Genomic DNA, 25,397 nt, shown 5'->3' with positions numbered 1-25,397 from the left:
GGCCTAATCAGGAAAGACTCTCTCACCCCCCACAGCACGCGAGCTGCCCACAAACATGACATACTCACCCAGTTCCGTTCCTTGGCTCTACACACTGCACATTGCAGGCAGCTGCCTGTGCCCGACGGCGACTCTACCCTATCATTCTCCACCACTTATCCCCTACAACTGACTCCGCACAGAAAGCTCGGATATCTATACCACTCGCGCCATGGACGACCAGAAGAACCTGTATCTACTTCATCGTGTCCTAGTCCAGATTGCCAAGTTTGCTGTCACCTCGTTTTTCACCGAGGTCCGCGTCATTGGAGGAGAAAATGTACCATTTAAAGGACCCACCATTTTGTGCGTGCACTGTTCAGCGCCATGGGTGACCTGGTAGTGCTTCAAGCAATGCGCGCCACAATCTGACATACACGCAGGACGGCAACACACCATAACATGATGTTGGACCCTGCTATTCTTTGTGAGCTCCACATTCGTCTCCTTAGTGTTACCGAGGACTAAATCTCTCGCAGCATCCGCATTCCCGAACCGTCGTATCCTACATTACTGGAGCAAAGGCAAGTGCTGGCTTCTGAGTATCGCTACACGTACCTGAGAACTGCTCGTACAGCTAGTCTCTTCAAGAACTTTATAGTCCGTCAAATCCTGATCAGCTCGGGTAACATTCCTGTCGATCGCAAGAACAAGGACCGCCGGGGTCTGTTCCAAGGAACCATCGAGGCCCTTTCTCATGGATCGGTCGTGGCTCTCTTTCCTGAAGGCACGAGCTATACCGAGCCTCGCATCATGCAAGTCAAAGATGGTGCTTCATGGGCAGCACTCGAGTATACGAAGTGGGCCCATGAGAACCCTTCGCGAGCTACGCAGGCTCCCCTGGTCATCGTACCATCTGCGATAGTCTACACCAACAAATCCAAGTATCGGAGCTATGTGCGTTATATTGCGGAGCCTAAACCGCTATACTCGTTCTGATTCTGTATTTATAGGTCATTCTGGAGTATGGCCCCTCGATAACCCTTATCCGGGCTACCTCCTTATTGATGTTTTGTCTTATAGGTTTGGGCCACCCATTTCTATGGATCCATACATTGAGCAATTTCTCTCTTCGGACGAGGGTGCGCCTAGGGCGGCTGTCAAACGACTCACCAAGACCATCGAGGCGCGACTTGTAGAGCTCACTATCAATGCACCTGACTGGTGAATAAGTCTGTCTGTGCCAAGTCTCTAGCTTTCCTAACCGCGGAATCAGGGATACTCTATATGCTGCAAGAATGGCCCGTGATCTCCTATGGGAAGACGACACCAAGATCAATCGCAACGAATTCGTGGCTATATCACAAACGTACGTATGTGTTACTGTCATGTCCCTGTCAATATCGTTAATAGTCCCATTAGGCTCGTTGACCTGTTTTCGACTCCCAACATTACGCCTAACTTCAATTCCATCAAGCGACACCTTCTTGAATATTACTCACTTCTCCAATCCGCCCAGCTGACGAATTCAGTCCTCTCATCCTTACCCCTCCCCGCATCGCTCGACCCAAGTCGTCCCGTTCCAATTCCCAGCCGCTTGCTCACTCTACTCATCCTCATCAAAGATAGTCTTGCATGCCTGGTTCGACTACCTTTCTTCATCTTTCCTCTCGCCATCCACATGCCGGCATACTTTATGGCCCGAGTTGGCGCTCGTCTCGTTGAGGATGAGGAAGAAACACAAGCACAGAACAAGGTCATATTCGGCCTTCTCTTGCTCGCCATGATGTATCCTGCAGCATTCTTCTTCATTTGGGCCTTGTTTTGGTACACACCTTTCGGCGCGGTTCTTAGTGGCGCCTTAGTTTCACTAACCGCCATATATCATACGAAACTCGTCAACAGTGAGTTCTGATTGGTGTGTGAAATATGAGCATGAAACTGATTATCACCGCCTCCAGATAACTATGAGCAGTCAGTCACTCTATTTCTTTCCGATGCTCTCAGACTGACCAGATCCGCATAGTGTTAAACGGCTTGTTGCCGCGTGGCGAGTCTTGATCGGCGTCTGGGCACCCAAGAGCTGGGAATATCCACTACACACTCTCGCCCAATATACGACAACGCCAATTCCACCACCCAACGCCTGGCTCTCTAACACATCAAGAAGCTCAAGTCCTACCAACGCTTCCAACACAACAGCCTCAGCGCACGCACACGGAACGATGGCCACTGGCGCACCCGCAGAGCCACCAGTCACTCCCTCGATGCGCCGCAAACGCCGTCCGCGAACGGGTAGGGTCATGAAACATGTATTGAGGGCGAGAGCAGAAGCCTCCACCGCGTTGTCGAGCCTGCTTGAACAGCTGGAGCATGGCCCATCAGAGAGGAGAGTCAACGCGTCGGTGCACATGGCTAAGCTCTATGGCGGTGGCGTTGATGAAATTAAGCAGAGCGAAGGGACGAATGGAGCGGTGAGCGGCGATTCGGTCGAAACGGAAACGGGTTGGAGATACTCAAAAGAGGTGGTCGCGTTTTTGAGGAAACGAGGCGCGAAGATTGGGGAGCTGCACCATTCCATCGAGGGTGACTGGGCAGCATATCGTACGGATGGCGAAATGTCGCCTGCTGATCAGGATGACAGTGAAGAATCGGTCTTCTTCTCGGGGAAATGAGTATTTTCTGTCTATCTCAGAGGCTTCTGGTTCAATGGTGTAGGGTGTGGTGAATAGGCTTGTCGGTTTTTGCTTATGTTACTATGCGGTAACGTTGGATCCCTAATATACGACTGGAATCTATAATTTCTATCCTGCTCATATTTTTGATAGACCCCATCCCAGGCTTGTTATAGCATAGGGCATCTGTTTGTGCTGCTAGCGCTGTTGCTTCGTCAAGTCATACGAGCGCCCTATGACGCGCTTTCAAAATGTCGCGTAGGTAGTTATCTCGTCTTCGAACCATTTCAGTTACTTACATGCGTCATGAACGTTGGATTACACTGCGATCATGAGACCGGTGTCGATCGACCGTCATGGATGTTGGTCTCCTGACAGACCCCATTGTACTCTTCAAGAATAGCTTCCCACCGAGTGACCACTTCTTTGCCCTACACGGTCTGAACATGCTCACTGCTCGGTCCGTTTGTTAAGCGGAGAGTACGAACGCTGTTTAGTCATACATTGCGGGACACGTTCCAATCATTTTTTAGGCTGGCATGGACAGCACAGGTCTTCTGCGAAAGGCATTCGCCAGGTATTCTGGATGCAAATGGAAGGTGTACGCTCACCGAAGGTGTTTGACAGTGCAAGCGGTGCAGAAGATGGGTGCCCATATGTGACCGTCTGTTATACGTTATTCGAACGCTTCTTGATGGGCGGAGAAACTTGTGAATCTTCGAGCACCTGTTGGCGGGCCGACTATGAGTATATAAATGACGCATCGCCAGGTGAGACCAGACCTTCGATCCCCAACTACTTCCTGCTTCGCTCACGCTGAGATCATGAGAACACCGTTCTCAGTCTTACTGGCCGCTGCGTTTCTCCCTTCGCTGGTTTGTGCTGATGTGTTCAGCCTTTCGGACCTATCGTGGTCATTGAGCAACGAAAATGGTTCCATTGTAGTCCCGGGGTCGCTTCCTTCGCAGGTTCACCTTGACCTCATGTCGGCGGATATCATCACAGAACCGCTTCTAGGAATTAACGGTAAGCTTTGCGTGCTTCTGTCCGAACTAGTGATTATAACACGAGACTCGGGTAGATTTTACTCAGAGATGGATTGTCGATGACAACTGGACTTATAGCGCGGATATCTCGCCCTTCCTCGCTTCTCCTGCTCAATCCTCGTCAGAGAGAACGTTGCTAGTCTTTGTGAGTACATTTCACCATTTCAACCCTGGGTGCTATGCCTGATATAGTCTATCATACAGTACGGGATCGACACCGTTGCGAACATTGTGAGGCTCTCTGATTTGCGGTGACCCTGTGATAGATTTTGAAGTTGCCCCTCCATCCCAGTCGATCGCCGGAAGACCAGTCGCATGGGTTGCCAACCAGTTTCAGACATATGTATTCGACGTTTCTGATGCATTGGTCTCTCCCACACAAAACAACACCAATCTCACTATTGCATTCGAGTCCGCCTGGCACTACGGTCTTAATGTGACAGCAAGGAACGATACCGAGGTTTTATTCAACACTCTGTCCGACTTTGAATACCCGGATGCCCGAAATTGGATTCGTAAAGTTCAATCTGACTTTGGATGGGATTGGGTGAGTGAATGGCATTGAGGATTTCTCCCGGCTTGTCGTCTCAGTTTTCTGATCATCTTGTCTAGGGCCCCGCTTTCGTCCCAGTGGGAGTACACAAGCCAGCCTACTTCATCACACTCTCGGGCGCCGTCAACAATTCCACGTCGGACAGCACGTCGAGCCCCACGCCACTGCTAATCTCGGAATCCTCTATCGACGTCTTCAAGCAAGGTTTCGAGGATGTAACCGGCAACGATCCGGATCAGAGCGCTCCTTGGAATCTCAACATCAGTCTTGCGGTGCACTCTGCCATTGGCATCCCGTCACCTACACTCACACTCTCCATTGCGGAGCTCAACTTGACATCTGATCCGATCATTCTCGACAGCATACCTGCTCTCAGCTCTAGTTCTGGCACGACCCTCACGCCGACCTGGTTGATCGCGAACTGGACTGTCGATGATGACTTGGTGGAGCGATGGTATCCTCACAATCTCGGCTCGCCGAAGCTGTACAATCTGACGCTCACCATGGACCTCGCTGTCGACGGGCTAGAGAAGATCTCTATGAACACTCCAGTCGGATTCAGAACCATCGTATTGAAGCAAACGAGATATCCGGACTTGGAGGTCGCCACACGTGGGATAACACCGGGGGATGAATGGCACTTCGAGATCAATGGACAGGCATTTTATGCATTGGGGACGAATATAATACCGTTCGACCCCTTCTACGCGAGAATCACAGACGAGCAAGTGCGGTGGGTCTTAGAGAGCGCGGTGGCGAGCGGTCAAAATATGGTAGGTGGCCCGCAACCTCAATCGGTGAGTATCTCATAACAAAATAACCTCTATATAGCTACGGGTATGGGGAGGAGGCGTCTACCAACCCTCTAGTACCAATGCGGCGATAACCCCGAACTATCCGCCACACTCCGTCGATACCTACTCGTTCTATGCTGTGACCGACGAACTCGGGATCCTCGCTTGGTCCGAGTTTATATTTTCGGACGCGCTCTATGGACTGAACGACTGGTTCCTGGACTCAGTCGATGTCGAAGTTCGACAGAACGTCAGAAGAATCAACAAGCACGCTAGTAATGCACAGTGGGCCGGAGGAAATGAGATTGAGGGGATTGTTCAAGGGGTGAACACTAGTGCTCTGCTTACGAACGGCACTCATTACTTGGATGAGGTAACTCTTTCACTGCTTCCAATGGCCCTGACAACTCTCTCATGTCCCCCATTGTGCACAGTATGTCGCTCTTTTCCAAGATTTCCTACATGACATAGCGTACTCGGAAACGAATTCGGTAGGTCCTCGCACCTGGACCGTCCTTGAGATGCGTCTAATGTTTTCCAACGTAGGTACCGTACACAGATTGCTCGACTACCCACGGCGTCCTCAGTTTGGACCCCCTCGTTCTCAGGTCCGTCTTCTGACATAGGTTCTTCGTAGCATATCTAACACGAGAGCCATGGCAGATTCGCAAACGGTACACCGGGCGAGATATATGGCAATAGCGGTCAGGGACCACTAATATTACTCGGTGGATGGCTCTGACATGTTAGCTTTAGAACGTTACGTCTACGATGCCTCGCAAGCGTTCAATTACAGCACTTTCCCTGTGTCAAGATTCGTCAATGAATTCGGGTACAGTCATAATTCGTGCAGCGATTCATAATCGGCGAACTAATGTTATCTCCACCCAGATTCCACTCCATGCCATCCTTCTACAGCTGGGAGGAGGTTCTCCTCTCTCCAGATGACTTCACATTCAATGGGACCGTCGTTGCATCGCGGGACCACCATCCACCAGCAGGCAACCTCTCATGGCCGAATCCCAATGCGCCACAAGGACAGTTTCAAATGACAAGTGGTGTCGAGTTATGGCTACCTACTCCAGATACAGAAAATTCAAACCAAACGTTTGCACAGTGGTGCTGGAGTACCCAAATTTTCCAGGCCATGACGATGGAGTCGCAAATTGCTTGGTATCGTCGTGGCGCTGGACTGGGAGAGAATAATCTCGGGGCACTCGTTTGGCAACTGAATGACATATGGCAAGGTGTGGACCGATTATTGTCAGCATTTACATCCACTAAACTGCACGACAGGTGTCAGCTGGTCCAGCATCGAGTACTCGGGGAGATGGAAGGTACGAAGTCTTTCCCATCAACGGTTCACTCTCTGACGACCATCTACCCAACACTTTAGGTCTTGAATTACAGGCTCGCCAGCATCTACCAACCCATCGTTATCAATCCATTCTGGACGCCCACCAACGAGTCCCTCGAGATCTTGGTAACATCGGATCGCTGGGAAGAGGTCTCCGGGTCTGCATCCTGGACGTGGTATGACTGGTTGGGCAATGCTCTAGACAGCACAACAACCAACTTTACGGCGCCCTCCTTGAATAACTCCGTTCTATTCAATGCGCAGGGACTCACGGATATCTTGCCCTCCAACACGAGCGTAGCCGATGTGTGGATGCATCTCAATGTGACAGCCCAAGTTGGCAATAGTACGGTCACGAATGAGCAATTTGTTCGTAACATCTTATCCTACCTTCTTTGCTATTTCTCTGACAGAAAATTACTTGGCAGTTCACACCGACGTCTCTGGCGGCTGTCAACCTTCCTGATCCTCAGATCAGAATGACACACATCGGAAACCTTACCTTTACTCTTTCGTCACAGGCCGTGGCGCCTTGGACGTGGATAGATCACCCAAGCGGAACGGTGGGCTTTTTCGTGGATCCTGCCACCGGTTTGGCGGCAAACGGGTTCTATCTTGTTCCTGGAATGAATCGAACCGGTCAGTACTGAGATTTTCCGCGTCTGCTTCCTCACTGATGTCGTAGTATGCTTTGCGGTACAAGTTTCCTTCCTTTTGAACACTGAGCTCACGACGCAACAAGATCCGACGCCTGATGACTTCGTTGTCCGGTCACTTTACAATAATACCCACCTGTAGCCGACCAGCCAACGACCAAGACTCGGCCGCACACAAAGTTGATAAGCGATGGAGATTTATGAAGCTGGACGAGACATACATCACATGTTCGTCGCGACTGTGATCATCGACGTTAGGATTTTGGTGTAGTCTTGCGAGATAAGAAAAACCCAATATACAAATAGCATTTTGCATAAATCTTTTGGCAATATTTAGAACTCTGTCTGTCCCAAATCGGACTTGTATCGATCAAGCGTCCAACAGTAGATGTGTACCGGCAAAAAATGATCCACAGGATCCCGGAGGGACCCTTATTGACGGTGGCGAGGCTGGCGGCGTTCGAGGGCCCCTTCGCATCACCTCGGTCCTGAGTTTTGTTTTTCCACCCTTCACATCCCTGTCTGAATCAATTCCTCACAACTTGAAGTCAAACGTATCGTATCTTTTATTTTTTATTTAGGAAGCGTGACCAAAGTCCAACCTGATTTAACCACTGCATCGCAGGGAGTCAACAGGGAGTTGTCCCACCCCCTCCGAGCAGCTCGCCTCGAATCCCCAGGGGCTTGGGCGACACACCGTGGAGGTGTGGCCCCTTCACCCTCGCCCTCTATGTTTCTAAGTGTCACACGTAGCATCATCTCCGTAGCAAGACATCACCGCATACCCTCCAAGAGCCTCCGAGTCGAGAACCATACAAAGACTCTCGGACCTCAGGTCTGTTTCATGTGATACTGTACTCTGAGTACGCGTATATATGTTCAGGGCTTTCTACACAGGAATATTATGAGATACAGAGGGTGCGGGCTCGATCCTATTCGCTTGCACTGTCTTTGCAGTATTTTTGTATTCAGGATCTGTAAGTCTCAATTCGTGGCGAGTGCTGGCTGGATGTACATGCACATCTGGGGGACGCTCAGTCTTTGTAGCACTATGATTGTACAGAGTGGTATGGTCATAAAGACTTCGGCACTGTGAATGAATCGCACCAAGAAGATGCGTACCTCCATTCGATGCAAAGCAAGCCGGTGGGGAGAGACTCCATTCTCGCTTCCTGACGTAGTCGTTGCAAGCAGTATGTCACACTCAACAAGCTATATAACTACTGGTTGGAGGACATCTAGGTAGAAACTCATCTGCAATATCTCTCTTTATCCGTCTTCATAAACAATCACAGCAAACTCCGAGTCCACACTGTTTATACAATGCGTCTCAACTACATACTTTTTGCTCTCGGGTCGCTCTTGCCCTTGGTTCAGGCCACTGCGCTCTACTGCACCGTGGAGAGGCCTGACATCGATGTCAATGCGTGCGCGTCCCGTGGTCGCAAGTGCTACAACCACGCGGAATGCTGCTCCTTGAACTGTGATGGAGGGGTAAGTCCGTGCCACATCTGATTAGCCAAGGCTGTAGGTCCGATCTCGATGCATGCTCCTTTTGCCTAGTACTGCGGCATTCACAGGTTCATGGCCAGTGAGGACTACATTTTGGTGTGAATACCATCTGTCAAGATGTAGGAGGTAGGTGAGTTGCTTGTGACTGTGCTCTGAATTCGAAGGCCTTCGACCCAAATTCTCTGACTTTGGATTGTTTTTCTGCTCCAGAGATTCGGAGCTGTGAGAAGGGCTGATGTAGTGTGGTGATAGAATGGTGTCGGCGTATGTGTGAATATGATGGCACGGCCGTTATGCCTCAGGTTGTTTGAGTAATGTTTGCTAGACCTTTGGTGTGAAGTCCCGGACGTTTCTACGTATACGTGCTATGTCTGTGTTGCATAATTCATCGGATCGAACGAAGATGCAACAGCAAGAGTCGCCGTCCCATTCTACAAAAAAAGGAAAAAGTAAGGCTGCGCGCACTTTCATAAGCTCGCTGCGAGAGGTGAATTGTACTGTGCATTGGCAGGAGAAGAGAAGAGAAGGGGCGGAGGCGCCGCCACTTTGTCGTTGTGTCCACTGGAAAGGAGATACACTGCGTTAAACTCGAGGTATCATCTCCCCTGATGTCCCACATTGATCAGGCTTGTATCGAGGATTCGTTTACTGCTGTTTTCATTTGCCTCAGGCTGTTACACGGCCAACATGTTGAGTAACACGGCCTAAATGGCCAGTGTTCCAGAGATATTGGCATCGAGTACGGAAAAGTCATATGAGTAACAGCAACTTGGTCCCATGTAACAAGCTCGGATCATGTTCACCTTCTGTCCTCGTAGTGCAAGGATACACGGTTGATACAGCGCTTTTCCGTCTCCACGTCACATTGATACGTGGATGATACAAGCCGGGTTTCTGCACGAGCCGCATTTTACCCAAAGCGGAAGAGTCCGTAGGACCGTGTGAACTGCGGAGGTCATTGCGACAGATTTCGAACTCCGACGCCGCCATTCCTTCTCCTCAAACCACCACCTACTCAGTATGCGCGCAACGCGTAGCACGACGGGGCACCTTCCCAAACCCCCGAAGCACGTAACACATGAAGATGCTCAGTCTGATTATGTCGAAGAAGGCGATGTTTCTGAACATGGTGAGTGGCACCCCAACCCCAGCATTCTCCGACTACTGCTTCATCCAATTCTTCATATTCCAGAGGAGCCAGTGCGGAAGCCTATCAAACGAACGAAGAAGGGGTCTAATACGAAAGACAACGACAAGCATCAAGGACTGTCTCGGAGGAAGCAGGGCAGATTGAGCGAATTGCCAAATCTCGCGCTAGACATATTATTTGAAGTCAGCCCGTTTGCGTTCCTGGTGGCACAATCTTCGTTTTGACACGGGACGGATACCTTTTCTTCTCTTTCAAGATCTTCGGACATTTGGCACCCGGCGATCTAGTATCATTGTCTCGCGTATCGAAATCATTTCGCTCCGTCCTCATCGCCCGCTCTTCAGCTTTCCTGTGGAAGAGCGCCTTTGTTAATGTTCCTGATTTACCACCATGCCCTGGTGAGCGCTGCTCTGCGTCTGTCCTCTGAACTGACTGAAGTCTAAGATGATCTAGATGATATGGACGAGCCTGAATGGGCGAACCTATTATTTGGCGGCTCGTATTGTCATGTATGCCCTTTTTTCATCGTCAGCCTACCATGCATATACTGACCGTATATATCATGTTTTATCTAGTGCTGCGGAGCTAAACCTGTCACAAAAATCAATTTCATGTTGCGAGTCCGGGCATGCAACCACTGTCTCGAACTCAAGTATGTTTTTGCTCAAATTAGGTGTGGGCCACACTCACTTGCGAAACCTAGTTGCGTCAAGAACTTCATGGTTTTCCATAGTCCTACTTTTTGCGACCGGTTTGACATATCCGGGAGCGTCATTCCCATGCTGAAGGAGCTTCTTCCTCTCCTACCTAGCACTCGGGGTCAGGCCTGCTCCCGATTGAAGATTTTGGTCCGCGCTTACGTCGATTCCTTCATTATTTTGGCTTTAGATGGTCCGAAGATAAAAGGTCGTCGCTCTTGGGGAATATACTATTGGTGGGCCGAAGATGTCAGACATCTGCTCGCTAAGTGCAAGGCTATGCTCTCGGGCGGAAGTACCGAAAAGGATCTTGCAGAATTCAAAGCAGATATGGAGAAGAGGCTAGAGGCTAGGGAAAGTGTAAGTGGAACGATCGATCTGTTCTCGAGGTGCATGAAAGGGTCCTAACTACTGCCCGTACAGCACGCACTAGCTGCCTCGACTTGGTTCACTAAGGTAAACAATGTGAAGGTCTCCGAGCGCCAAGAAAAGAGGAGCAAGCGGCTCGATGAGCAAGTCATCCTTTCTTATGACCATGGATCTTGTCCTCATTCTTAGCTCTGTAGCATTGTGGAGCGCATCATACCACACGGTTTCACCAAGTTGGATATGTCAAGGCTGATGACCCATCGGGATGTGAGCACGGATAAGCCCTTAACGGACAAGGGTGAGTTACTCTTCCCACGTTTATATCGCCCGTCTCTCATCAAGGTATTCCAGTATGGCAGCGGGTCTTCCTCGTCATCAGACCGGAGCTAGAAAAGGCAAAGCTTGAGCGCCTGGAACGGGAACGACGATCTCGTCAGCGCGAACGCGAGAGGATACTCAACCAAGAGCTCGTCGGGTGGCTTAAGACTCAGCATCCCTTGGATTTCGCGTATTTTCCGACGTTCACAGATCTACGTTCACTTCCTATCATCCACGACGCCATTGAAGAAGATGTCCCACCCACTCCAGAATTTCGCGCTCGGATCGAGAGTCTTCTCCTGGAACATAGCGAAACTCTCATGACATGGGCGAAGAAACGCGTGGAAGAAGTGGCTTTACGCGTTCCAACGTCTACTTCGTGCCCTCCCCAATCAAAGGAGCCGTCTAATACGTCTGTGGCTTTGGACTCTACGATCGCGGCTTCATCCGAAAACGGGCCTTCGCAATCAAATCCTGTCGAAGGCACTATTCCGGTCCCCAACACACTGACGTTAGCCGCAACGGTGTTCATCTGTCCTGGCTCGTACTGTGCGGGTTACGGCTCTTCCAAACTTCCCTTATTCGCCGCCGAAATCTTCGCTCACAGATGTCTCGATACGATGAAGGCCGACGTAGTCACGCCTACGTTCTCTGAACCAGCTTCTCGGACTGTGACCTCCCTCGTCAAACTGCTAGGCTTGGACCCCAGTACGACCACTCCTACCGAGCTCGATCGCCAGGATGCGCGCTTTGTCTGCATGACCTGTCCAGTTATTAGGCATTGGGATGCATCCTCGCTTTCCAGTCTGGAATTCGGTCGAACGGCATTGTCCTGGAGAAAATGCGTGAGCTTGCTAGTTCCTCACATTTTTGTTGCCGGTTTGGCTGATCAATGTCATCCTGGTCCAGGTACACCACGTACTTGATACACCAGAGGCTCATCATGATCCAAGATGGCAACTTCTCAACGAAACGGACACATCAGACGTCAAATCACGAGAGCCACCAGGATATGCATTTGGGAGCCAACAGAGCCGATGGGGATGTACTCGCTGCACGGCCCATCTTGCTCATCCGGACGAGATTAACCGCTGGTTGAGTCTCGAGGATGCAATTGCGCACGTGAAAGACGTGTATGTCTTGCATAATATCCAGTATACTGAGAATGACTGACAAAGATTTTCCTTCCCAGCCATGACGTCCAAGACCCCAAGGACGGTGACTATTTTTACAACCCGCGGATGCGCCGCATCATACCATCTTCCGTCGTAATCAAGATGTCTCCAGACCTGAGCAGCACATAATCTCTTCATGGACCTCGTTTCCCCCCATTCCCCACTCGATTCACGGCTTTGAACCGCCGCCTCATACCCGAACCGCCATTCATATAATGAACGATGATTGTGTCCATAGCCTTTGAGCACCCTGCATTATAACCAGAACTTCTTGCAAGTCTCTTCTCAATCAGTCCCACTCTGTAACTTCCCTCTCGTCCTTTTATGGTAGCGCACCCTTTAACCCAGAACTTTCGGGCTCGTTACGTGCACCGTGTCTCTCATAATCCCTCATTGTGTGGCTCGGTCCTCTGATTCTTTTCTTCTACGTTATCCTGCTCTATTTCTGCTCATTGGTCAACTCTGACTTGAACTTTCTTGCCGATCCATGCATACTGTTACTGTTACCGCATACTTACCCTGCTCTACAGTTCCTTACTTCACGTAGTAATCGGATCGTATCCTATCAAGCATTTAAATGCCTTTAAGACACTCCTAATGATCAAGGGAGCGCACGGCCCTAAGAGACAACGAAACGTCGATTGTTAAACGAGGAAGATTTAAAGTAATGAACTTGAGTTGTTGAATGCAAGAGGCAGAAGTGTGGGTTCAGATTAAGAGTCGACCTCGCCGTCGAAGACAACTTGAGCAGTGGGCACTGGGTGACACCGATGCGCAGGGCCATCAAGCGTCGAAGTTATGCTCTCAACTCTTGTTGATGAAGAGATGAACCTCACACCCACGGAATTATACTCTGTGAGCCACTACACGCCCTCAACGCCAATACGATGGATGGGTTGTGCCGCAATTATGATTATGTGCCGAAACGAGCAAGTGATGGTACATTCATATAAATCCTCCTTCCACAATACAATAGCAATACATCGCCGTCAAGCACAACGTCTCAGCCTCTATGAAGGCTTGTTGACATCCTGCTGCGTCTCGCCCTTGTCATGGCGGACATTGCCTGTAAAGCACAGAAAAACGCGAGATCAGTAACAAGTCCAGCAGCGAAGACTACCGAGATATAAAGGATAGGAAAGCGACTAACCTGACGCCTGCTGCGACTTGTCACCAGTGATGGCACCGACGACAGAGTCCTTCTTGCCGCCTACGCGGTCAGTCGTACCCTCGGCATAGCCTTGGGCCTGGGCTGCCTTGTACTCGCCCTCACCGCGGGCGTGCTCTTCCTTGCCGGACTCTGTCCATGACGAGGCGCCGGTAGCGTTTCCGATGGCCTCAACGACGGAGCCCTTGGTGGAATGGAACTGTCCAGTGGTCTTGCTAGAGAACGCAAAGAGGAATTAGCAATAATCCAAAATAAAGGTGATGATGGAGGAGCGAGCGTATGCGGAGCGGACACGTACTCGGGGGAGCTGGACATGTTGAAAAGTTATGTGGTGGGTGTGGGTGGTAAAGTTGGGTGGAGTGGTTATTTGGTTGTGGTTGAGATGGGTTGGGTTGATGAAAGAAAGTTGAGGTCTGCAAGCCCCATTTATACTTTCCTGAAGGCTTGGCCCTCCACCGGGACTCACGCAAAACATCGCACGAAAGCACGAACTAGGAAAAGGAATGACGTCGGGCATGACGATGTTTCGCGTCACCTGGGAAATGATCATACTAGATCGACTAGAATGGAGTTGGAGGAAAAGTGGCTGGAAGAGGCTATTTCCCGACATTTAAGGCGTTTGCAACACCGGTTTCGGTGTACATTGTGGTCCATGATGCAAGTAGCGGCCAGGCTCATTATTGCCGCTGGGAAGTGAGGTTACTAGAAGGAGGCACATCGAACGATGTGACAGGTGGAGTTGTACCGAAGGAGGCTCGAGCGAACAACTTGGTTGAATGGATGGAGTTAGCTAGGAGCGGAATGAGTGACGTCATAACACCAGATGGCGCCACAGTGGCCCACAGTCCGAGCAATCGTCGCAATTCCTTGTTGACTGGCCAAGATAATTGCAAGATAGCTGTGGACGACATCACCGGGGTTTGAAACTAAAGAAAAACTGCCACGTCAACTGTGCAACCTCTCGAAGAATGCTCAGAGTCAAAATGACTGTGTGGCTTCCACATTTGGCTGCAGGCAGAGGGATATGGCATACATACATGGCGTTCCAAACATACAATGTTAAAATCTGAAGGATACATACGACATACTATATAGGCCATTCACGCGGACTCGAAGAACTTGTGAATTTTCTCCTTGATGTATACATCGTCGTCAGGATTGTTCCCTCCTCCGGCTGTGAAAAACAGGAGCGATGAGCTATAGGACATCCGCATTTAGAAGAGAACAGGAAACGAAAGAGGCTCACCCATATGTCCCCAGACAGAAGGAATGACTGCCAGTTCCGCTCCATCCTTCATCAGCGATACTTCGATCTCACTATCCTCGGGCTGACATCATTTTACCCATCGCACAACAGACAGACCGCACGTCAGCATTCATGGGCCTCAAAAAGCCCATCCAGCGTATGGCGCGCAAGGAATGTTATTAAGACGCACCGGAAAGTACAAATCAGTCTTGCACGGCATGATCAAGCCCTTCGCAGTGATCTCCGAAAGACACCGCTCGTAGTCGCCGCCGTGTCGAACGAGGGAAACGTCGCCTTGCTGCCATGTATTGAGGAGTGCGACCATATCGTTCGCGTCCCAAGACTCCAAGAAACCGGCTTCCCAATCCTCTCGAATGAAGGCGTTCAGGTCGGGGTATCTGGAGCCAGACATATAGTTTCAGCATTTTGCTTGGGATAGTTCAGACGTGGAAGCTCACTTTCCACCGTGAAGGTATTGCTTATTGCGGTACCACTGAATTCTGGTGTAAGCCGCACGATAAATATGGGAGGGCGAAAGTAAAGGTTGCTTACGGTTTGCCCATAGGCCCATGCGCTGTAGACGCGCCCGAATGCGCGCATGCCGTGATGAGGCTGAGTCTTATAGTGACCGTCATCGAAGTCCCTTGAGGCAGTCAGAGCTATCTTTGGTCCTTCGAGGAAACTGTATCTCTTGAATAAATGACCGTCAAGGCATTTCACAGAGACATACCACTGGTTGTGAGGACTGGTACGAGCGGAGCCACAGAGACAGACGAATCTAAAGGCGCATCGTTGTAAGTCCGCAATGAATGATGACGCAGCAATGCCCCGCAAAACAAACACACCGCTCAACAACATCAGGATACATCACAGGCCAGTAATAAGCCTGTTGGCCTCCCATCGAGAACCCGATTACACAGAACACCTTCTGTATCCCAAGTTCCTTCGTAAGAACAGCATGTTGAGCGCGACTGCGACCGGATTTTCAGTTTAGTGCCTTGTTACAACGGCAGTAACCTTACACATTGTCTTCGTATGTGACGGCCGGGAAATAGGGGCCGTTGTACGGCGCAGGCTGACGACATAACCAAGATGAATAGTGTTCGCGTAGCATGAAATGTAGCTGCACAGACCGTGTTGGAAGGCGAAGAGGACTGCGATATATCAGGTTATGAACGTCACAGTTCCCATTTAGAGGAGACAGATGATGATACTGACCTCTCCGTTACAGAACAGAGCGAAGGTAACGACATAGTATTTCTCGGGGTTCAGGGCCTGCAGTGCGCACTCAGCTGCCAGGATACTCAACCACCAGTCTGATCACTCTCACCTTATCCGCTCCGATCATATAATCTTGGTCTAGAAGGGATCGACCTCATGAAACAGCAAGCTCATCTCCAGCACAATCATCAGACCAAGGAACAAAGTAACACACCCGCAAGCTTGCCTCCGTAGCAGGTGGGGAACACGATGCAGGGGTTCTTGGGGTCGCCATAAGTTCTGTACGCAGTGACAGCATCTGGGATGACGCCTCCGGCTACCTTGAAGCGGCCATGATGGTAATACTGAGTCTCTGCGGCTGGAGTAGACATGCTCGACTGGAGCCAATTGCGGTATTCGCGAGGAAGTGAGTGGTGCACAGCTGAGCTCTCTATCGCAGAGAAATGAACATTTAGAATGCGGAGACGGAAGATGTTGTCCCGTCATTATCACTTGTTCATGGGAAGGCGGTTCCGAGTGCAGGGATGTTCGCATGATAACCGTGGCCATGGGCAAAGTTGGGCTAAGCTGGTTTGGATAACGCGGAGTGGTTATTGCTGTAATGATGATATTGCAAGCGCATGTGAAGTGCGCGATACAAAAGGCCATAAACAAAGTAGTACAAGGAGTGCATGGGAGGCGACAAGGGCGATCAGAAGCGGGATGGCGACGCTGTCGAAGAAAATGCTGAGAAACTCGCGAATAAATGTGCATGAGAAAGGCGCAAATGGGAGGCAGACGCACGTGGTTGATGCCGAGGCCCGGCACGATTGAGCTGTAAAGTTGTGAGGATTAAGGTTTGGCGCGGCAGGGGACTGCCGAGCGTGGATTGGCGATGGCTAGCGAAAACAAGCGACCGCCGACATCGACAACCTCAAGACATGGGCTGTACGTCGCCCTCCTCGTCTTCCTCGCTATCTGCTATGCTGAACGTTTGACTGACCTTCGTCGCTGCACCCGACAGCCAACAAACCCCGCGGATTGCAAGCAGCGCGCAAGCTCAGGAACGGTCGCAGGGAGAACCGTTGGGTACGTCCCATTATTGCTCTATATCTTACCTCTCGTTTCTGATTCAATACATTTCTCTGGCTCGTTTGTTCCTCGGTGGATAATTATGGGGCTTTCAATCGGATTTCGCGATGGCTTAATAGGCGGACAAGTCCTACAAGAAGCGTGCCCTCGGTAACTTCTACAAGACTTCCCCCACTGGAGGTTCATCCCATGCGAAGGGTATCGTCCTCGAGAAAGTCGGCGTTGAGGCCAAGCAGCCCAACTCTGCCATCCGAAAGTGTGTGCGTGTGCAGCTCATTAAAAACGGCAAGAAGGTCACTGCTTTCGTGCCCGTACGTCCTTTCCCTCTCAATCATCCTCCGCCCTGTCTCTAATCATTTGATCTCTGTGATTATTAACGCTGTGATCCTGCGCACGCAGAATGACGGTTGCCTGAACTTCGTCGACGAGAACGACGAGGTCCTCATCTCCGGTTTCGGTCGCCGTGGAAAGGCCAAGGGTGATATTCCCGGTGTCCGTTTCAAGGTCGTCAAGGTCTCTGGTGTTGGCCTTCTCGCTCTCTGGAAGGAGAAGAAGGTGCGTTTACTCCCGTCTTTCCCCTGGCGGCCTCCCATATTTCCGGCCGCTCACACATTCCATCCCTTACCCGACCACAGGAAAAGCCCCGTTCATAAATCACCCCCTGTCGCCTCCCGCCCTTTGCTTTGTCTTTATTCCACCCTTTCTTCTCCTTCGTGTTGGTCTATGAGTTCCATGCCATGCCTGTATTTCGCTCCTATGCATGCTTTCCCTCGAATAAAAACGCCCTAAGCATCGCCGACGACCTCGCGTGAGACTCCGCGTCTGGGCTCATCTGGACCCTCCCTAGCGCCACGAAGTTGATGAGAGAAACTGCTGTTCATTTGTGGTCGCCATCTCTTCGAAACAGAATCTCGTAGCGGAAGAACATGGAGGAGAATAATATAGATTAAGAACTCATAGGGGCAATGCGTATACACGATTATGCATAGGTGGAAAACGTAAGAGAAAGCGTGTGCATATTACGAGTCCAAGGAGCGATCAATCAACCATTATACGATGACTACTATGGAAAACATGTCCAACAAGAATCAATGAGAATGTGCATCCTTCTCGGCAGCCTTCAACTGAGTACACGATGCGATCCATCCAGGTCCTCATACCGGACACGCTTTTAGAACCCCACAGAAATCCCCTGCCCCTCCAAGTATCGCTTCATATCTCTGAGCAACTCCAACTGCTCCTCGGTCGATAGTCCGCTCACGATCGTCTGCAACACAGAGCCGACGGTGACGTGGTGCTCCCTGATCAGACTGCTATGGTAGACATAGACGAAGACGCCCATCAAAAACCTATTACACATAGCATAAAACACACCACAGTCAGTACCAGTAATCATCACATCGCACGGGTAACGAGACGGAAGTGGTTGGCTAGAAAGAAATAGAGTGCGGCGGAGAGTCGGTGAGGTAAGATAGGTACGCACTGGCAGTCCATACGGTCGGTCATACCTCCATGACCGGGGATACTGTGGCCGAAGTCTTTGATGTTGAAGGCGCGTTTGAAGCCAGATGCGAAGAAGCCGCCGAAGGGAGCTACGAGGGACGCGAAGCAGGCCATGAAGAATAGGTGGATCTGGTACGGAGTGTATGGGATCGTCGTGATCTGGCGGCGGAGCTGCAGATAGACGGGAATTAGTATGGATACAACCTATGAACAAGTCTTGCATGGGGGATTTGTGGTGAACAGAAAGAGGAATATTTACGAAAGTCGACAGAGACGCAGCCACAGGCTTCCAGATCTGCCAGTCCCGCCATACGAAAACCGGGTTCGGCGTGCACTGCATATCACTCCAAATATTCACGCCCAGGTCATGCACGGGACAGATCATGTAGTTGAATCTTGCGAAATACGTCCCCCAGAGGATCGCAAAGACGATAGTGCTGAGGAAAGCGCCGACGAAACCTTCGACGGTCTTCTTAGGCGATAGCTTTATCAGAGGGGTACGCCCAAGGGTGATTCCCCAGATGTAAGCGAAGATGTCGTTGCAAATGACGAGTGAGGCAGGAACCCAGAGCCAGATGAGTCCTTCGAGGATGTTGTTGACGATGAAGTGACTAGAAGCAAGTGAGAAGGTGAGTGAGGCTGTAACGGGCAGCGTAGCCGAGAGCATACCTCGACACGACAATGAGGAGCAGACTCATATGCACCCAGCAGAAAAGACCGAACTGCTGCTTCAGATAGCCCTTCTTCAACGACATGACGAATCCCATGAACCCGATGGTGTAGAGCGTGAAGCTGATGATCCGGTGGTTTGTAGCGAACGGAAGGAGATTCGAATCCGCAAACACAACATGCTGTAAGTCGTACAAACAGCATGAGCAATGCGTTATGAGCACGTGTAAATGGATAGAAAGTAGATACTGACCTTGAAGTAATAGATGATACTCTCACCATACAAGAAGTAATTTGTGACCACGAAGAAGTACCAATTGAGTGTTTGACTCCATGGGTCCTTTCCTGCCTTGTCGGCGTCGGCTTTAGATCCAGTCAACGTGAAGAGCCTGGTCACCTCGCGATACACCAAGGTCTGGCAGAGCATGACAAGGATGACCATATACCCATGCCCCATAGCCAAAATTGCTATTCAAAACCCATGCCAAACTTATAAGCACCATGTCAATGGAGGCGAAAACGAACCCAAACTTACTGAGGAAACCTCCAATCATAATGAGCGTCCATACTGTCCTCGTCAGTGCATTTTGCCTCTTCTTCTCCTTTTCACTCTCGTTGGCCTTTGGTGGAGAGGATTCCTTCAGTTCTACGTGTCTCTCCTCCTTATGTTCCTTCGCGTGATCCTCAGCGACCGCATCCACAACCGCCTTCGGTTCGGATTGCACAGGCTGTGTGACGGGCGCAGAAGCAGGAGCCTTGGCCTCAGGCTTGGCTTGAGGTGCGGAATAGTCCTTCTTCGCAGGCGCAGGCTCTACAGACGAGTGAGCGATCACTGGCGCCGGAGCCGTCTGTGGCTCCGCTATATGCTCATGCGCATGACCATTCTGTGCCGGTGTCTCCGCACTGTCGACGACAATCGCAGGCGACACCTCGTTCGTCGACTCTGGCTCAGGAGATACAGGTGCCTGCGTGGTGCTCTCCTTGGGTGTAGCAGAAGATTTGGGGAGGGAAGCAGGTTCTGGTGGAGGTGTTGGGGGTAAGACGGCAGGTGGAACTGGTGAAGGGGATGCACCTCCTGCGGGCGAAGGCGAGACGGACCCGCGTTTTCGCTGCTGCTTTTCCAGTCGAGCAGCCTTTGCGGCTTTGCGCTGAGCAGTTTTTGTCAGTTTCACGGGAGTAGCGGACCTGTTGGATTCGGGTTGGTCAGTTGGAAGTAAGGTCGAGGATGAATGGAGAAACGGACTCCTGCGTTGGTTCGGGCTGCTCTTCCTCCTGCTCCTCCTGTTCGCTCTCGTCGTCAGCATCGTCCACGGCGAGCAGCTCGTATTTTGTCCTGGAGGCGACAGAGGACTTTGTTGGGATTTGTGGTCTGCTCATGACGGTCAGCAGGATACGTGCAGAGTGCACAGCCGAGCCAAAAACGCAGCGAACTTGAGCGCGCCGCCCTGACGCGTGCGATCCTCGGCCAGTCGCACGTGAAATCCCCAATAAACTTGCGACGCGACTTGGTTGGGGTTTGTGCGACGCGTTCAAAATTTGAATGTTGTTGAAACAGATTGCTCGCCAGTACACATCATTGCATGTCTCCTCGCTCGTCGAGCTCGGATATACAGCATAATAAACAAACGAGATTCCAATGGTCGTCTCGAGAATACATAATTGCGTGAGGTTCTACAACGGACAGCTCTTGTGCAAGCCGACTCGGGATACAGACCAACTATCACCATCTCCAGCCGACCACCACTCAATAACACAAATGCGAAAAGGACACAAGCATAACAGTGCCCTCTAGGATATACCACAAACCATAACATCGTGTGTTGCTCCAAGTCTTTCCGATGATGAGAAATAGTCCGAGGTCTGGCGGTGTGTGTCCGTCAGGCCTTCAATGCACGGTCCTGTATCAGAATTGCCAGTCATCGTCGGCCTCCATAGCCCAGGGGACTACAGCAAGAGTGAGTTGGGACTAAGGGGATAAAGGGAGAGGGGAACCTACACTTCGTTAAGAGCGTCTTCGAGAAAATTTTCTCAATTGGTACGTCATGTTTCTTGCACCATGCCGCAGTGATACTAAATAAAACTCGTCAACGACATGGACACGAACGCAAAGCATCGATGAAATAGACGAACCGAGGGTCTAGATAGTTAATTTTACTAGATTACGATATCAGTAGTGCTCGAAAACCTACCACAAGGCATGAAGGACATACCTCGTCGTAAGAGCGACTTCCTTACCCGCCTCACGATCCAACATCTGTAACTTGAACGTCTTCATCCTCTCGTCCAACTTGCTGATCATCTCCTCGATCTTCTCCACCGGCCTCGCACGCGCAAACGTCGCCTTGTTCGTCCCTCTCTCCTTCTTCAGCTTCTTGAACTCGTCCTCGACTTCCTTCAGTCGCTCTTTCAGGGCTGACTCCGGCTGAGGCCTCTTGCCGTCTTCCTGCAGCTTCTCGTTCTCCTTCGCGAATTTCTTCTGCACACGCTCGATCTCCTTCGCCTTCAAACCCTCTTCGTGCTCTGCGATATCATCGTCGTCGAGGTCAGACTCATCGTCCTTGTAGGCCTTCTGCTTCTTGTACTTCGAATCGATGGCGAACAAGGCGTGACGGAGCTTCATACGGTCGTACTTCATCCCACGTAGCTATTAACGAGACACACAATTTGTCAATAAAAACCAAACTATGCAACGGCTGAAACGAGTCCTACCTTGTCCTTCATCTTGCCCATGGACTGCTCATGTGTCTTCGGCGCGGCACGTTGATGGTTACAGAGAATGGCGACCATCCGGTTTGCATGATTGTAGTGGTTCAACTTCTCCTGAAGAGTGCCTTTCGCTGGGGTGTCGTCCAACTGCTTCTGGAAAGTGATCGAGGCATTGTAAGTACGGAAGACCTTCGCGCTCAAACCCTTCATGTACGACTGTAGATGCTTGTTCAACAGCCCTGGCTGCAAACCCACAAGATGAGATCGCGTCAATAGTCGTCGCGAAGGTCAATATGAGAGCGAACTCACGTTTACACGATCAAACAGATCGTCATCATCCTTCTTCCCGTCCTTGAATATGCGGATGTTCTTGAAGACTTGCTGTTCGACCGTGACACGATTATAGTACCGGATAGAATCCTTTCCGAGGAAGTCAAAAGCAACATAGTTCGGAGGTTCGAGTGTGACGTGTTCGCAACGCAGGGAGCAACAGCCGACGGTGTCAGCCTCGTCCTCGCCCTTCTCGTTACCGGCACGAAGAGCAAGGATGTCGATGAAGTACACAGCGGTTGCACGCTGTCGAAGAGCCATGACCTTGTTTTTCATGTCCTCGTTGTAATCTTGGCGGATACGGTCGATGTGATTCTATTCAGAGTGATGTCAGCAGGTACTCGACACGACCATACACGAGAACGGCGCCACCTTGAGTTCCCGGGCCTTCTCGAATTTCATCATGTCGCTCTGACCCTTGAGCGAACTCCCGGCTGCCAAAAACACATACTTGTGGTTGCCATTAACATTCTCGACCCAAGTCGCCAGCCAAGTCACAGTGTTGTCGTGAATAACGGTCTTCCACTTCCCGGGTACGTTAGGCGTGGGAATCGTAGCGTTTGCTCCAATGTTAAGGGTGATATCCTCAGGACCCACACGCAACTGATTCGAGTCAATCTCAGGTCAAGACGAGCAAGGATGGAAATAATCCAAACCTTCAATGCGCCCTTCCTAGGATGATCTCCTCGTCCTCTGAACAGACCGGGAGGCTCCACCCTGAAGTTGCCAACCTTCTCTTTACGCCCGTCGAGAAGGCATGTCGTGTATTTACCCTCGGCCTCGTCCTTCTGTTTCTTGAGCTCCTTCTTCTCAGCACTGGTAAGCGCCTTCTTCTTCGCCTTCTCTGCCTCGAAGAACTCGAACATTGGTCGGAAATCGCATCGTTCGAAATCCGTGATTTTCGTTCCGTCGCGCTATAACACAGGACAATTAGTTCATAGGACGTACGTGCATGTCGGTAGAAAACATACAGGAGGATTCTTTTTGAGGACCTTGAGCCAGTCCTGGAAGAAGTTCTTGTTGAAAGTGGCGTCTTTCGCGTGGTCGGTCTCGATCATTGCACCATAAAAGCCAGCCACCTCTTCTGACGCAGGCGGTAGGTCCACGGGTTTGCCTAAGATGACGCGTATTCAGCGACTCAAGCATGGAGGGAAATATCCGGGAAAGCGACGTACCGTTATACTTCATCTTGACGTCCTTCGGTAGAGGTTCATACGGTGGCGGGAAGAGAACACCACTGTGTTCGAGGGTCGTCCATTTCTGTGTGCCATCACCGTTCGGATCCTCCTGCTCCCACCACTTGAAGACTTCCTCCTCCTCCTTCTTTGTCTTTGCCTTTCCCTTCGCTTTCTTCTCACCTTTCTTCTCGTCCTCATCCTCCTTCTTCGCCTTGCCTCTCTTCTTCGGCGGAGGCTTCTCAGACTCTGACACGTCCTCCTCCTTCTTCACCCGCTTCGTCGCCTTCTTTGCCGGCTTCTTCTCCACCTCCGTGTCGCTCTCGTCCTTGACCTTTCTTCGCTTTTTCGGGGGCAAAGACTTCTTGGGCGTCTTCGTGTCCTCCTCAGAGTCGGCAAAAGGCAAATCGTCCTCAAGGTCTTCCTTCTTGACCTTACGCCTCGACTTCGGCATAGGTTTTGAAGGAGTGGTACTGGTGGACGCGATCTGACTGCTGAGGGGTGCATCGTCGGAGTCGCTGTCGTCAACGACTGGGCGCTTCAGCTTCCCATTCCCATTGAGAGCGCTCGCGCGCACAGTAGTCGCTTTGACTGCGCCGGGCATAGGGATCGCTGCCGACTTCATCTGTGAGGCCACTGGCTGCGAAGAGGCTAGTGGGGCATCATCGTCGCTGGAGTCGGACGAGACCCTCGCAGCCTTACGCTTCATAGAGCGCGATGTGGATGTGGCAGAGGGCGCCTTCTGGGACTGTAGGGTGGCAGTGAGTGAAGGAAGGTATTATAAGAGCTACAGAAATACAAACTAGGGGGACATCATCCTCGCTCATGGGAGAGTCATCACCAGAAAGGTGGCCATTGGCGTGAGCGTGTCCGTTCCCGTTGGTGATGTGGCTGTTCTTAGACGGCGCCTTGGACATGGATGTCTGTGACGCGAGGGGGACGTCGTCGTCGCTCATCGCGTCATTGCTCATTGTGGGCACAAAGTGGGGGCGAGGGGATGCGGGCGGGAGCAGGAGGGGTGGGGTAGCAGATGGGGGAAAGAGGAAGAAAGAGGGCCGTGGAGGCAGAGTCGGGATCGACTTGGTGTTTTGTTCGGGTTCGAATCGCTTCCTGCCGCCAGCGACAAGTCACACGGGTTCCTGCCCTAAATCACATCACGTGGCCCATCTCGTCTCCCGGCTGCTCCGCCGATTTCCCGCCACCGCCTCCACCCTCTCACATCGCCCACTCACACAGGTATGTATACCTCTCCTCTTACAGCACCGCCCTCATCTTACCACCTTTTGTTCTCATTTAGACAATGGCTGGGCCAAACCTCTACCGCGACCCTTGGGCAAAACGTGACGCTTGGCGCAGACATCCCGTCTTCGCCAGGCGGCAGATGTTCGCCAACATGTTCCCCGGCTTCGGCATCGCGGTTGTTGCCTTCACCTGCTACGTCGTCGCAGACAACTTCTACGGTGGCATTCTTCCACAAGAGCAGGCAAAGGCTCTTGAACACGGCAAAGAGCATCATCACTAGCCATCATCCGAGTACGGCAGTTGCTCGGCTCTCAACAGGTATGTGGAAATCCTCTGACTCGTATGAACGCTTCTGATCACCCTTCCTCGTCCATACGTACAGCGGCATCGATTAGGCATGTCCTCGTGCAAACCTACATTGTTCAGTGATGGATAGAAGGGCCCAGATACCTTGTATGTAGAGGGGTATTGTTAGTTGCGTGGACATGCGCCACACGCGTCAGAACTCGCTTTCTTCGCTTTCACCGACTGATCAAGACACATTGACCCCCTCTCGCCACCTCTCTGCACTTGTCCTCAGATTCTGTCTTTTGTTCGCACCATTGAACAACGCAAGCATCATGGCAACGTTCCGCACCTCCTGTTTTACCCATGCCCAACTGTTCCTCGAAACCGAACCGCGATCGACTTACTCAATGCTCTCCGTATAAGTCAATCTATCGTTCGTGTCGTATGGAATGGTTTTGTGTTCTCGTTCCGTAACTGGGAACAATAACAACTGGCC

The 25,397-nt window shown here is 51.1% G+C and overlaps 9 protein-coding genes across 9 annotated transcripts; 5 read left to right on the top strand and 4 right to left on the bottom strand.

The window, feature by feature from the left end:
• Window positions 1-148: 148 nt before the first annotated feature.
• STEHIDRAFT_104774 (glycerol-3-phosphate-acyltransferase) lies at window positions 149-2,654 on the top strand (the record flags this gene model as incomplete). Its single annotated transcript, XM_007309900.1, has 11 exons — window positions 149-345; window positions 423-466; window positions 519-563; window positions 617-936; window positions 993-1,003; window positions 1,063-1,203; window positions 1,256-1,348; window positions 1,402-1,883; window positions 1,941-1,953; window positions 2,006-2,409; window positions 2,452-2,654. Exons 1-11 carry the CDS (start codon window positions 212-214, stop codon window positions 2,652-2,654), a joined length of 1,890 nt encoding a protein of 629 aa, XP_007309962.1. The 5' UTR covers window positions 149-211.
• An 824-nt stretch (window positions 2,655-3,478) lies between these two features.
• On the top strand, window positions 3,479-7,054 carry STEHIDRAFT_66834 (glycoside hydrolase; the record flags this gene model as incomplete). Its single annotated transcript, XM_007309515.1, has 14 exons — window positions 3,479-3,699; window positions 3,779-3,845; window positions 3,905-3,931; window positions 3,993-4,247; window positions 4,313-5,026; window positions 5,085-5,420; window positions 5,482-5,538; window positions 5,594-5,655; window positions 5,711-5,751; window positions 5,804-5,879; window positions 5,939-6,294; window positions 6,344-6,384; window positions 6,444-6,773; window positions 6,833-7,054. The coding sequence occupies 14 exons, from the start codon at window positions 3,479-3,481 to the stop codon at window positions 7,052-7,054; spliced, it is 2,805 nt and encodes a 934-aa protein (XP_007309577.1).
• A 2,538-nt stretch (window positions 7,055-9,592) lies between these two features.
• On the top strand, window positions 9,593-12,853 carry STEHIDRAFT_142498 (uncharacterized protein; the record flags this gene model as incomplete). The annotated part of the gene is made up of 12 exons (XM_007309899.1): window positions 9,593-9,701; window positions 9,765-9,904; window positions 9,979-10,120; window positions 10,176-10,231; window positions 10,298-10,374; window positions 10,426-10,541; window positions 10,611-10,780; window positions 10,844-10,932; window positions 10,987-11,087; window positions 11,141-11,952; window positions 12,017-12,240; window positions 12,300-12,853. 12 exons carry the CDS (start codon window positions 9,593-9,595, stop codon window positions 12,409-12,411), a joined length of 2,148 nt encoding a protein of 715 aa, XP_007309961.1. The 3' UTR covers window positions 12,412-12,853.
• A 439-nt stretch (window positions 12,854-13,292) lies between these two features.
• On the bottom strand, window positions 13,293-13,765 carry STEHIDRAFT_115418 (uncharacterized protein; the record flags this gene model as incomplete). Its single annotated transcript, XM_007309898.1, has 3 exons — window positions 13,293-13,348; window positions 13,433-13,665; window positions 13,749-13,765. The coding sequence occupies 3 exons, from the start codon at window positions 13,763-13,765 to the stop codon at window positions 13,293-13,295; spliced, it is 306 nt and encodes a 101-aa protein (XP_007309960.1).
• A 785-nt stretch (window positions 13,766-14,550) lies between these two features.
• Window positions 14,551-16,288, bottom strand: STEHIDRAFT_115417 (homoserine acetyltransferase; the record flags this gene model as incomplete). Its single annotated transcript, XM_007309897.1, has 12 exons — window positions 14,551-14,624; window positions 14,697-14,778; window positions 14,887-15,094; window positions 15,155-15,189; window positions 15,249-15,378; window positions 15,427-15,474; window positions 15,542-15,667; window positions 15,719-15,771; window positions 15,830-15,850; window positions 15,915-15,971; window positions 16,027-16,055; window positions 16,132-16,288. The coding sequence occupies 12 exons, from the start codon at window positions 16,286-16,288 to the stop codon at window positions 14,551-14,553; spliced, it is 1,020 nt and encodes a 339-aa protein (XP_007309959.1).
• A 513-nt stretch (window positions 16,289-16,801) lies between these two features.
• Window positions 16,802-17,826, top strand: STEHIDRAFT_104770 (ribosomal protein S12/S23). Its single transcript, XM_007309896.1, has 5 exons — window positions 16,802-16,844; window positions 16,921-16,985; window positions 17,108-17,299; window positions 17,388-17,543; window positions 17,624-17,826. The coding sequence occupies exons 1-5, from the start codon at window positions 16,838-16,840 to the stop codon at window positions 17,639-17,641; spliced, it is 438 nt and encodes a 145-aa protein (XP_007309958.1). The 5' UTR covers window positions 16,802-16,837; the 3' UTR covers window positions 17,642-17,826.
• Window positions 17,827-17,933: 107 nt separating this feature from the next.
• STEHIDRAFT_172281 (uncharacterized protein) lies at window positions 17,934-20,537 on the bottom strand (the record flags this gene model as incomplete). Its single annotated transcript, XM_007309895.1, has 7 exons — window positions 17,934-18,337; window positions 18,472-18,662; window positions 18,751-19,102; window positions 19,161-19,342; window positions 19,414-19,628; window positions 19,696-20,345; window positions 20,404-20,537. 7 exons carry the CDS (start codon window positions 20,535-20,537, stop codon window positions 18,160-18,162), a joined length of 1,902 nt encoding a protein of 633 aa, XP_007309957.1. The 3' UTR covers window positions 17,934-18,159.
• Window positions 20,538-21,063: 526 nt separating this feature from the next.
• Window positions 21,064-23,975, bottom strand: STEHIDRAFT_67037 (uncharacterized protein; the record flags this gene model as incomplete). Its single annotated transcript, XM_007309529.1, has 10 exons — window positions 21,064-21,104; window positions 21,157-21,230; window positions 21,291-21,314; window positions 21,371-21,804; window positions 21,870-22,105; window positions 22,172-22,511; window positions 22,569-22,799; window positions 22,853-23,110; window positions 23,168-23,310; window positions 23,372-23,975. 10 exons carry the CDS (start codon window positions 23,973-23,975, stop codon window positions 21,064-21,066), a joined length of 2,385 nt encoding a protein of 794 aa, XP_007309591.1.
• A 598-nt stretch (window positions 23,976-24,573) lies between these two features.
• STEHIDRAFT_125571 (uncharacterized protein) lies at window positions 24,574-25,253 on the top strand. The gene is made up of 3 exons (XM_007309894.1): window positions 24,574-24,607; window positions 24,669-24,931; window positions 24,996-25,253. Exon 2 carries the CDS (start codon window positions 24,672-24,674, stop codon window positions 24,891-24,893), a length of 222 nt encoding a protein of 73 aa, XP_007309956.1. The 5' UTR covers window positions 24,574-24,607; window positions 24,669-24,671; the 3' UTR covers window positions 24,894-24,931; window positions 24,996-25,253.
• Window positions 25,254-25,397: the final 144 nt, after the last annotated feature.

The sequence above is a fragment of the Stereum hirsutum genome (genome assembly GCF_000264905.1).
Source record: "Stereum hirsutum FP-91666 SS1 unplaced genomic scaffold STEHIscaffold_18, whole genome shotgun sequence".
NCBI classification, from domain to species: Eukaryota; Fungi; Basidiomycota; class Agaricomycetes; order Russulales; family Stereaceae; genus Stereum; species Stereum hirsutum.
This window is presented reverse-complemented; position numbering and strand designations above follow the sequence as displayed.

Coding starts and splice junctions, on each gene's coding strand:
- STEHIDRAFT_104770 (XM_007309896.1), top strand. Junction 16,986..17,107: donor GTCGCAGGGAGAACCGTTGG/GTACGTCCCATT, acceptor ATGGCTTAATAG/GCGGACAAGTCCTACAAGAA. Junction 17,300..17,387: donor AGGTCACTGCTTTCGTGCCC/GTACGTCCTTTC, acceptor CTGCGCACGCAG/AATGACGGTTGCCTGAACTT.
- STEHIDRAFT_125571 (XM_007309894.1), top strand. CDS start 24,672: ATGGCTGGGCCAAACCTCTACCGCGACCCTTGGGCAAAACGTGACGCT.